This window comes from Rhincodon typus, chromosome 20 (assembly GCF_021869965.1).
Source record: "Rhincodon typus isolate 14 chromosome 20, sRhiTyp1.1, whole genome shotgun sequence".
NCBI classification, from domain to species: domain Eukaryota; kingdom Metazoa; phylum Chordata; class Chondrichthyes; order Orectolobiformes; family Rhincodontidae; genus Rhincodon; species Rhincodon typus.
The window spans coordinates 36,636,021-36,648,545 of record NC_063351.1 but is presented as its reverse complement, the minus strand read 5'-3'; the positions used below and the strand labels follow the sequence as shown (position 1 = coordinate 36,648,545).

The 12,525-nt window shown below is 40.7% G+C and overlaps 1 protein-coding gene across 1 annotated transcript; it reads right to left on the bottom strand.

Annotated features, from left to right (window-relative positions):
• Positions 1-6,870: 6,870 nt before the first annotated feature.
• Positions 6,871-12,506, bottom strand: emx2 (empty spiracles homeobox 2). The gene is made up of 3 exons (XM_020515243.2): positions 11,771-12,506; positions 10,284-10,468; positions 6,871-8,081 (listed from the first exon to the last, which is right to left on the bottom strand). Exons 1-3 carry the CDS (start codon positions 12,156-12,158, stop codon positions 7,914-7,916), a joined length of 741 nt encoding a protein of 246 aa, XP_020370832.1. The 5' UTR covers positions 12,159-12,506; the 3' UTR covers positions 6,871-7,913.
• Positions 12,507-12,525: the final 19 nt, after the last annotated feature.

Below are 12,525 nucleotides of genomic sequence, written 5' to 3'. Positions count from 1 at the left end.
ACACACATCCAGATCACACACACACCACATCCAGATCCTCATACACCCCACATCCAGATCCACAGATATCCCACATTCAAATCTACACACACGTATCAAAATCTACGCACAAACATCCACACCCCACCCCCCACAGCCCTCACATCCGGATCCACGCACAAATTTCCACACCCTTCCCGCCACATCCAAACCCACACAACAATTCACACACACACAGACGTATACGCACACACCTACAAACATGCAGACACATGAGCAGTTAAGAATGTGAGATCTTAAAACAACTTTTTGTTATTTTTTAACCTCAATGGCATTGTTGAAACTTTTAGCTGCTTGTTGAATTTATGCAAACGATAGGCATAAATATAGATCAAAATTGGAAGAAAAAGTCAGAGACTTTGAGCGTTTTCAATGAAAAAGATTCAAATACGATGAGGATATCAGTGAAATTTGTAGCATATTGAATCTTGTGTGCCATTATGTTATAAGGCGAAGAAATGGGAAACACTTTGAACAGTAATTCTCTTGTCAACTGTGTGAAGTCGTCTTTAATTTCTTATTCCTGCAGATGTCAACATGAGGTAACATGGACCAGTGAGAGTGGAAGGGGACATAAAACTATTTCCTAGCTACAAGTTTCACAATACGCATGTTGCATTTACCGCGTTCAAAGACAGGTCTTACGTGTAAACGCTTATAAGTGTAATGGGCATACTATAATATCCAATATAATGCATTAAATAGAGACACAGACGCATTTTGGGAATGCAACAATTCACAACTCTTGATTAAAGACTATCTCGCTGCAAATCACACATAGGCAGCGTATTTAAGACATTAATAGATTATTTCATAATCAGATTAATAGAGAGTTATTTAATCCAAAAGTATACACGGTTAGTTCCAAACCGACCAATATTTAACATTGAATGCTCAGGAAAACACTAGGCTAGAAGGTGCTAGCTTGCCAATTAGGGAACCTGTAATGTGCTCGTCTGGTGTAAGTTACGGACAAAGTACAAATGTTGCCTTATGTATTTTGTTCTAAGATGTTTTAGGAATTGAGCGGCAACTGATGTTTTGCACTAAATTCCTATTAATTTGCTGTACAGGGACCGTGCTGCAGTGCAATAGTTTGTAAGACTCACTTTTCCTGACGCTATTGATTAGTCGCTGAAAAGTGACAATAAATTGAAATCTATGACTCCAACCTCTCACTCCCGCCTCTCGCTCTCTCTCACAAACACACACACACACACCTACACACACAGACACAGGTACCTTAAAAATTATCCGAACTGCCTCAGATCTCCGCTTCATTTTACCTGGGGTTGTGGCATTTATGAGGTGTAAAAAATAATAGGTGATTTAACAGCAAGGTTTGAGTCTAATGGGTTCTAATGGATGATATGGTCACTTTGCGATCACGATTGTCTTTTTGTTTCAGTTGCCAAGAATAAACCGATCCTAATAAACCTGGGGGCAGCTCAGCTGTGCGAAAAACTTCATTGTGAAGATGTCGCGGAGAGACAGACCTTACTTAATTCATTGGTGTAATCAAACACCTAACTGTCTGTCTCAGCTGAAGATAAAATGTTAGAGAGCTCTATCCCGGTTTAGAACTGAACACATGCTTGGACACAGCGTCGGCTAACACCGCCAATAGGTCTGATGGAAGCCGAGATCGCCAAATGAAATTGGTCAATTTCTTCCAAATGAGCACTGAACAAGGATGGTCAGAGATGACGAGCCTGTAATAACCGGAGCATACAGTGAATGGCTGCCTAAACACAAGCTGCCCGGACCATTTTTATGCTGTATGAGCTGTATCGTGTCGCCGGCTGCTCGCTGGTTCCATAAAATATGGCTCTGTTCAGCCATTAATTGAGCAGCTTTCAAAAACTTCTTTAATAATTAAGCCCCTGACTATACATTATACTCAATGTTGTGCCTGTCTGTTTCACATTTCACATGTCTGATGGCACCATTCAGTTGATTTTTTTTTAAAAAATAGCTTTAAAAATGACAATAGGAACTTTGGATACACACCGTTTTTTGTCATCAATATGACTTGTGACACAGGCCGATTGTACCCGTTGAACCTGGATTGGTGAAAAAGAAACAGAACAATGCACCACGCAGATAAGCATGTGCAAGAATTAATCCTTTATTATACCGTTATTGTTTGATATGTGTACCCCTACAAGGCCAATTTTATCAAAATACTTATGTCAACATGACCGTTCTTTCGTTTTAATGCCGACGGGAGTACCGGAGACAACAGTGCCTGCACTATAAAAGAGGCCAGCGGCTTTTTAATCTTTAAGTGTAATCGCTAGACTTTAGAATCAGAAACATGTTCACTGAGAAATACGTTTTTGTTTCATGATTCGGCAAAAATCGAATAATTTTAGTTACCAAAAACAAAACATGTAAGCGTCTACCAATTAATTTGAGGCAGACACACAGTAACTCCACGGCTCCAGACAATCAGTACGTCATTTGCCAAATGAAAAGGCATACAATTGAATTTATAATAGCACTCCGATCAGAAAAGTCCCTATATAATTCGATATTTTTGTGCATTCAGTGGCCAGCCTTCGTAAATAATATACAAAGTAAGGAAACATAATCCAGCAAGCTGGAATGTTTAATTCATCATTATGCAAGCTAATTGGAAGGTGATTATATGGTAATTGCTCATTAGCGGTGTATATTTATCGCTGTACCTTATGTCAAGGCCATGGGAATTGTGTAGAGCGTGTACTCTCATTTCAAGGATCAGTTTCAGAGGCAATTCGTGAAACTTGATGGATCAAATTCTTCCTGACGTCAAGTCCATCAAGAGCAATAGAAGCCTTGGTATAAATAATGGCTGTTGAGTGGGCATGGCAGTTTAGCTTTGCTTTTTAGCTCGTGGAAGAGAGATTTAGAATGCGGAAAGGGTTGGGCGTGGGGAATCGGGGTCTTTGAGCTGAGCTCTGGAAATTAAATTGGTGCAGCAACAGGGTTACCGAGCTAACACAACGCCCGTGATTGAGAAAGATTGCTTCATGTGCTGGGACTGTGGGCGCAACTCTGTCTATTGTACAACTGCGTGTTGCAACTGGAAGGAAAGAGTGACAATGCGAAGTCAGGCATACTCTTAGATCAAACAACACGACGTAAAATGTAAAAAAAAATGTGTGCCAGTTCGAGACAAAAGGCTAAACAACCGGAATGATTGGGAAACAATCTTTCGGGCGGTAATAAATGATGGGTAGGACAATATAATCCATTAACGTTGTATTAGCAATTTCAGTAGATAAGAATTTACGCAGCATTACATGTGATGTCGTATCCTATAAAAGTGGCTGCGGATAGTAGTGGGAACTCAGTTCAATATAATTAACCTCTTTGCTGAATTTGGAACTTGTGTTCTTTCGCCTGAAAATTGTCATATTTGTGAGCTCAGCAAGTGAATGAATGGGTATTCTTCCAGTCAGGTTTCTGATATCTTAATGACTCACTCTGCTGGATTGCTGGGATAATTACAGCCAATCGAGTCAATGAGAAAAGACTGATTTATTGCCCCTCTTTTTTTGTTGGAGCTTGAAACCGTGACATTAAAATGTTTTAAGTCTTCGACTGTCCGACCACGACCAGGTATCACACGGATTAGGGTTAGTGCTTGGGTCACTAGGTTCTCAAAACTCCCACTTCCAAATCGCAGCGGGCTTGTTTTCTTAAAGTAAATCAATTGATATATGAGGTCTAAGTAGTTCCTAAACAGTGATACTGATCAGAGAATACAACAGTGGTGTTGAGTAAGGTTTGGGTTTCTGACTGAAAGCAGAAGGGGCATCAAACTGACGCCCGTATATCAGGAAAATGACTTTCTAATGAGCAACTCTTCATGGACAAGTTTCACAATGAGTTGACTTTGTTTGCAATCACGTTGCTAATTTCCGTAAAGCTTTACTGTGTGATACGGATATAAATTAACTTTGAGGCGCTTGAATAAAATTAACAAAGGAAACGAGAGGAGGGAGTTACAGGAAATTGGAAATAGAATCATAAATCTTTTTTTTAGAAAAAATCGAAAAGAGCGAATAAAAGCTACTCCATCTCCATTCACATATAGGTATATAAAAATCACCAATATTACTTTTCAGAAGGGACATCACTCTTTCCAGTCCCATTTTTCTTTAGCAGCGAGACAATTATATCTTCACCGACTACATACAAAACACGGTGAACTATAAGCCAGTTCTCAACCAATAATATTATCTTAGTGAAGCGCTCGGTCGATCTCGATATGTTGGCCGGTAAAAATCTATCTGCAGGTGCACACAAGAAATTTTAGATAGCCCGCGATACACTTTAATTATGGCAAAGTGGAGCACCTTCTCTGTCATTCTGCACACGGGGAAGGAACCCCTTAAATCAAAGAAAAACTGCCCACTCTTGGGAAGCAGGTACACTGCTCTCACAGGAGCGCTATCCACAACGACGGCAGGTCAGAGTTATATAAAAAGTGGTACTAACCCAGTCTTGTGTCCCTCACCCCTCACACACACACCCTAACTATCATTACCATTCAGGATAATCCCGCGCTATTAACAAACGCAACCAGACCGATCACTTTGATATTTTAATGGCAATATTAATCCTATGTCTTCACAATAGAAGATGATTTTAACACAGCGACACACAATAAACAGTGCCACCGGGGATTAAGAATTACGGGCTTTTATTATTGAGTTTTTTTTCTAAGCAATGACATTCGGAGCTTGGAATGGATGAAAGCGGATACGTTATTCAGGAAATCTATATGTAGAATAGTATAATTAAACAACAGCACAATTTGCAGCATAATTAGTACACGTCTTTTTTTTCCTTTAAAAAAATTGAGTAAATGGAATCAGCGGGACAAGATACAGGAACTTCGACTGAATTAACTGTCCTGTCACTGTTTGATGCTTAGAAAAAGTGCGCCGAATTTGGTTCAAGGGATCAAGGCGAGCCGCCTTTTCCTCCAGTTATTTATCTTAATTCCGACTTGAAAAGATATAATTATCTAGTTTGAACAGACCTGGTATAAAATCCTTCTTTAGCCGGTCAGGGAAAGCTCATGTGTATTCAGCGGCAGCGGGGTCGTCAGCGCCGCTTGGTGTACGCTGAGATAGTGAGTAATGAAGTTGTGTAGTCCTGCGATACAAAGGGCATTAACCTCATTAGCATGAAACCTTTTCTTCTAAGTATTGTGGAACCTTTTCAGCCTCCTAATCCCCTATTTTCAAAGATCGGTTTGTAATAAAGCTTTTAGGTTTTTCAAAGCTAATGGTATTCTCAAAAGATTTATTGCTGTTAGTGCGCAGGACGCTTTAAGTTCTTCCTGCTAAGTATATGTATAGCACAAGACGAAGCTTCCCCCACCCCGATCCAGATGGGAAACCATTTAGGAAACTGGCCACGCTGCTCTTAAGTGCAAAGCTTTATAATCAAGAACTATGGACTCACTTGCATATTGTTAATCAAATGCCCCAGCCATAGAAAACGCTCTTGCACCGGCCTAAAATTTAACAAGACAAAAACTAAATCAAAACGTGAAAAAGCGAATCGTGAGTAACTATTTCTCAAATTGCTGTGTTCTCCGAACAAGGTTAAAAACCGCGTCCGGCAATAGACGGGGAGAAAAGAAGGACCTATATTAATCAATAAACTTCCAACCGCCGCTAAACTTGGCTTGCTGCCCGTAATGTAAAAAGAAATCTTGTTCCATGTACATCAGTGTGCACCATTTTATTAAAGTCGCCTCGATACTTAGGGGCTTGCATCGCTCTCGATTTCTCCCAAAGTTTGTTTCCGCATTGCGAGGACGCGTGTGGACAGCAATTAATTGTGCAGTTTTTTTTTAAATAATCGCGAGTTAAAACAAAGCGGTTATTTTTGCTGTACTTTGTAACTGCACCGTGTCACAGTGTGACGACTGGTGAGATTGTCCTGAGTTATGTCAAACTATTCCCTCTATTCACGGATTAAGAGATTAAACGAACCAGTGGCGCTGCCTCCGCTTTCCTCATATTCCTGGTATGATAATTGCTGAAACTGATTTGCACTTTCACAAAAGATTTCAGGACTCTTTGTAGCTGTACAGAGCAGACGAGATTTCTGTCAATGGAAATAAAACTGATTAATGCAGTCTATCAGGATGAAAAGTAAATGAACCATGAAAAACATTGCCTGGCTCAGAAACCCGTTTTGTAGTCAAGAGCTGGTTACAAACAGTTCAAATGCTACAGTTTTAATTACGATTTCAATTAAAATAATAAAAAACGATATCGTTTTGTGAGGTGAACATGTCAGACACCAACGAAATGATTTTAGTTTGTGCGCCTTTTCCGTTTCTGCTTTGTTGTATATGAGATGCAAAAAAAACAATGCCATGGCAAATAAAATACCAAACAACAAAGATTTGGATTTCCCTCATACGCACACTCCATCCCCTCCCCCCAAAATTCAGGTAACCATTGAAGAATTTCAATACGAGAGACAGTATTATTGGTTGGAAACAATTCCATTGAAATTACACAAATAAACAAAATTGATAAATAATTACTCTGTATCATTTCGAACTTCTTAATATAACATTTAACACATTTACACACCCTGACAATCATACATTGGCGGGTCTTAAGCGAAGGCTTGTGTTCTCCTGCTACGTTACAAAAACATTCAGCCGTCTAAGGGTTAATTAGTTCAATATCATCAAGCCGGTCGATCTTTTTAAAAAAATCCGGTGGATATATATTAAGAGATAGAGATTAATGACTTTGACCTTTCTTTGTATTAAAAAGAATTCATACATATCTTACTGCCTTTGATAACTCTGAGCAGCAAATGGATAAACCTTTATTGACAAAAATGACATTGACATACTTCTTGGAAGTATCGTGTGTTAGAATTGCAACAAACTCAACAAACACAAGTATCTACATTCGATAGAAGACATTACAGAAACATCTTTAACTTTAGTGTCGCTATAAACACGGATTTAAGAAGCTCAGTGCCTTGATGAACCCTAACCGTCCAGAGATGGCCACTGCTTCTTTCTTTCGCTGACAGTCCTTTCGGTGGCAACTTTCGGACAAGTTCTACCAAACAAAATGTCACCTCACTGAAATGTTGTTTTCGCTTCAGATTGACACAGAAGGAAAATCCAGAATACTCTTTAAACGTTTATTTTTCAAAAAAAAAGTTTCTTATTTTAAATAAAGGACCGAAATCGTGGTCAAAACGATTCTTTTCTTTTTTTAAAAAAAAAGATGTCTAACTTTCTTTATTGTTTTTGTAGAACACTAAGAACGCAGCACTTCTACTTCATTTAAGCGGTATTACAATCACGTCGACTGTATTATTATTTAACAGGTTTTTTTTAAACAGCATTTTTTTCTGTAAAAAGAAGCACACAGCTGACAGAACTTCTCTCAAAGCAAATAAGAAAAAAATAAAAAATAAGTCCCGCTTTTTGTTTGAATAATAATCCAGCTTTTCACGAGCGGCTCACATGCAATTCAAGTTTCTGAAACAGGTGTGGATTTTGGTTTTCCCATTCAGTTTTTTTTCAAATATTTAAATTCGGAAGTGCAAAAAAAAAAGTCCGGAATTGGATTGGAAGTACACATGAAAACGAACTGCATACAATATGAACATGTCCGCTTGTCAATCATCTTGCCCCGGAGTTGATTGATTGCTGTCTCTAGACAGTTCACGGTGCGCGCAGTGCCACCTCCCGGACCTCTTCTTACCCCAGCTGCCTCGTCACAGGAATTGCATTTGGTTGAAGTGTTCGTTTACCCCTTTTCTTTTTCTACATCAGCAACTGTGCTGCTTGAAAGTTAACACTATAGTTTGACACGAATGTTACAGTCCTAATCGTCCGAGGTGACATCGATCTCCTCAGGACTCGCCTGTTTGGTCGCAAGCCTCCACCTATTGACGTGGTGGGTCCCCTTTTTCTTCTGCTGGGCGTCTGTCCCTTCCTCTTCCAGTTTCTGTCGTTTAAATTTCGTCCTTCTGTTCTGAAACCAAACTTTTACCTGAAAAGTACCAAAGATTGCAATTAATTCGACAGTAGCCTGCAGACTTTCTCACTTTCCACTCCACCAGCTGATATTAGCAGCGCAAGCATTTTACGGAGCGGGCTATGTCAATAAAACGATGAAAATTTTGCTCTGATTTACAACAAAAGATTTGTTTAGCGCAATTGTTACTGATTTACTTGGCATTTCAGGGCCGCTTTGCTGGGGATTTTTCCTACTTTGCACATTAATCCATTTCAGAAGTCTGCAGCGCGTTTAATATTACAATATAAGTAAGCTAAATAATAAACTAAAATGCAACTTAATAGTATGAACAAGTGTACAGAATTATAATAATATTATAAACAAGAGCACTGAAATGTAACGAAAGCAAACAAAAGTGCAAATTTCTCTGCAATGTACTAAAATGGTGTGTGGGGTTAGCAATCTGCACAAGACATTCCTCTTTATTCAATAACGAGGAGACCAGAGGGACACGATTAGATTTAGAAATACAACAGGGCGAAATATAAAAGCTCAAAAGTACAACCTTCTTCCAATGAAATTACATGTATATCCCCCTCCGCTCCAAATGTTCTCTCCTGACCTCCCATCCTTGTTCCCAGTCTCTCCCCCAATCCCCACTCATTTACCTTTCCACATTCACAAAACACTGGAACGATCTCGCATATTTATTTTTCTTTTGGCAGTAGCTGCTCACCGATTGGGGACGGTCTTAAGGCCGAAATGTACTTTTTAATCCATAAATGAAACTTGCTTTCCAATCGAGTGAGTGGGATACATGAACTGTCTGGTTGGGAACAAATGACAGAGGGAGCAGCGCGCTTGTCTCTGCACCGAACTTTTCAAACATGTCAACTTTCCAAAGTGATGTTTCCGCTTTGAAACTGCTTTGTTTGGGCTTCATTGCAAACCTCGAAAGCGCTTCAGAAGTAAAATCCAAATCGATTCATTCCACACAGAAACATAGAAGGCCAAGGACTGTTAAATATCTAGGGAGAAATAATTCTAATTGTCCGCACAAATGCCGTTCTATTTTGTTAACAGTAAGATGAAGTAAAGTTTGTAGATAAATGGAGAAAACAGTATGCCGACATTTGAGTCCGCTTTTATATAAAGCATACACTGGTCTTGTAATTTTACCCCCATTAGTCAGCGAATGAAATGAACCTGCTCTCTCTCCCTCTCTCTCTCCTAATTGAGGGGGATGCCACTGGTTTTCCAAAGAGATGCCGTTTATTCAGGCCATGCGCGACACCCAGACAAAAGACCCCAGTCAGCATCGATTCGCAATCACACAAAGGCACCTTAAAAACCACATTAACTAGGAAATTAAGCCTGACCGCTCCCTTGTTCGACAGCCAAATGAAGACGGCGATGCATTTGTTCCCCCATAATGTTTTGCCCGATATGGTTTTGAAAAACACAAAGCCTTAAAGCTACACTTGTGCACAGACTGCTGCAGACGGTGAGCCCGGCTGCGCGCTGTTTCCTGCGCCCGCCGCTTTCACTTTTTACCTGTGCCCCTCCGCTTTTGAATTGTTATAATGATTTCGCTTAACACTGGCAACTTGCTGACAGAAGTGGACCGATGCAAATGGCCAAGGCGCCGCGGAAAGCCAGATGTCATCGGCGCTTCTCTGAGTCTCCCTTCTCCTGAATGATTCTCTGAACTGAAAATCCCAAACAACATTCACACCTAACAAGCTCAAAAGCTAAAATACACAACTCTTAATAATACAACCACTTTCCCAACGCCGGGATGAACAGTGCAGTTAGATTGCAAATTATTCCCTAGCTCCGGAAGCTAATTGTTTGCGATTAATGTGCAAAATCGTTTAATTATTTTGGTCATCTCTAAGACGCATATAAAGACAACTTAAAACCAGCAAAGAACCGGAGAACATTGACTAATTGACCAGATCTTTCCCTGTAGCCATTTACTTTATGAAGAATAATCTTTCTTAATGTATCTTTAAGTATGTTTTTTTAAAAAGAATACAATTGCTGACTGTATTTTACAACAGCCCGCTACTAAAGCATCAAATTCTTGCTGGCAAGATCCAGTCAAAGGGAACGTTACAAAAAAAAAAGGCTTTTGAAGCCTACATTTCTGCCAGGCTGCAATTGTTCGGAGAATCGTTGAAAAACAGAGGCCAGCACAACCGCAAACGTTTGAAGAAGCTTGAGCTCTCTCACCTGAGTTTCTGTGAGACTGAGACTGTGCGCCAGTTGTTTCCGTTCGGCCCCGACCACATAGTGATTTTTCTCAAAGGCGTGCTCCAGTCTCAACAGCTGAGACGGGGAGAAGGCCGTTCTGATGCGTTTGGGCTTTCTGGCCAGTGCATTGTGCAATAAAAAACTCTCCGGGCTCGTCTCGTTGCCTGAGATTGACACAAGAAAGCAACAGAAAGAATTCAGAGCTAGATTGTAAGCAGGACCAAATCCGTCACTTTGTTACTGTTAAAATTAATCTCCAGTCACCAATTACCACTTTGCACCGAAGTTATTCAAGCTGCTGTGTAGATCTCCGACAAGCAATTTCACAAGGTCTCAGCAAACATTTAATATAGATTTGGTTTCATATAATTTGCTTAATATGATATATTTCAGTTACATTAAATTAAATCAATCGAGCGCGCATTATACACCATTGCTCTTGAGCTCCGAACGAATATAGTTCATCCGAGCTTTTTAGTCGTTTTTCAGTTCAGAGCCGAGGCCGCACAGGCCATTACAGCTAAACTTAACAGCAGAGAACAAGCACTATTTATTTTATGAACTATACTTGTTAATAACTGTGCCATTTTAACCGATTTAAGTAGAGTAAACTATATTCGCCCGTCATGGACAATTGCAATTAATTAGTTTACTCAAATGATTTCTTTTTAATGCCAAAAGCAAAGAGCAAAAACACCCGTTCATTTGACGTCTAAAATAGACAGAAAAATAATTCATATCCTCATGTTTCAGTCCATTTAACCGAATAAATGAGAGCAATGTGTGTGTTGTTTTTAACTATTCTATTCCATGTCCAGGCAGTTTCAGAGAATCAAAAAAACTGCAAGATGTCAAAACAAGAGCCTGTTTTCTGGAATTCAGACATTTTCTTGAATTAAACTCCGTGCAAACCTCATTCCTGGAAGCCCGGCCTTTTGTATACAAACAACTGACCCAGAAAATTTCTAACAACAACATAAAAATACTGACTTCAATATGGGTCTTGAATCGCTCTGAATGAACCCCGGAGCCGCATTCAGAGGGTGGGATGTAGTGAGAAGGTCGGTCTGTCCAGATCCAGCACCTTAACCCCCTCCCCGCCCCCTCCAAACCCCAAACCCACCCCCAAAAAAAAACCCCAGCAAGTTCAACCTCCGCCTGGGCTCCCCGCTGCCTGTGGCGTCTCGCTGTTCGAGGAACCGGGAGCACAGCCAACGTTTCCCCCGGTACTGCAGCCCGCTCGGCTCAGCTCTACAAAACAGGCCCGTCAACAAACTCCGGCTTTCAACTTTTGCTTGTTACTTCAGCACACGAGAAATTAAAGGCGATGTGCGTGTTAACATTGTAAGATCGGACACGGCGCGTTGTATGAAACAGCCACCAGTTGGAAATGAGTCTAAAACGAACAGTAACATTTAGAGAGAGAGAGAAAAGAAATCAGTGCATTTTTTTAAAGACAGACGTACCTTGAAACCTGTGTCCCAGATATCTGTACCTGTGTATTAGCCATGGATAGAAACTCGAAGGGTCTCTTTGTTGCGATGTAAACAGGGGATGTGGAGAATGGGAAGACTGCAGCGGGTGACCAGCTAAAGCGTGTGGAGGGACCGGGTGAACAGGCACCGCCGTGTTGGTTTGGTGAGAGACCGCATCTGCGAACACTAGATCCGGGTTGGAGTAGATAGCCCGGCCGCCGGTGTGAAAGCCGTTCAGGAATGGATTCACTGAGCTAGAGTTTGCATAGCTGAGGGCGGCTGGCCTTATAGGTTCCTCGGCTCTCGATGCAGGCAGTGGACTATCCTTGGCTACCAGAGATTCAATGGTGAAACACCGTTTCGGTGTTGGCTGGAACATGACTTGCCAGTCAGTATATCCTCAGTGCGGGAGACAGAGAGAGAGAGAGAGAGAGAGAAAAAAGAGGGCGGTTGTGCGATACTCCCCCCTCCCCAAAAAAGACGTATTACTGCTCAAATTGAAGAGAGAGTACATTAAAAGTTGGTCCGAGTACACTTTTAGTAGCGATGTGTCCACATAGTCCAGAGACAATCCATCTATGCGGTCACTTTATCACACGCCTGAAAAGTTGTGCAAACGACTTGTTAGTTCATGGGCTAATTAGTGCTGATATCACATAAACAGCTTCCACTGAAGCCCTGTAATGGCTCGATGATTGGTCGCTATTACTCGCCTTGAGGTTGAGGGAAGATTCTTAAAGTGCGTC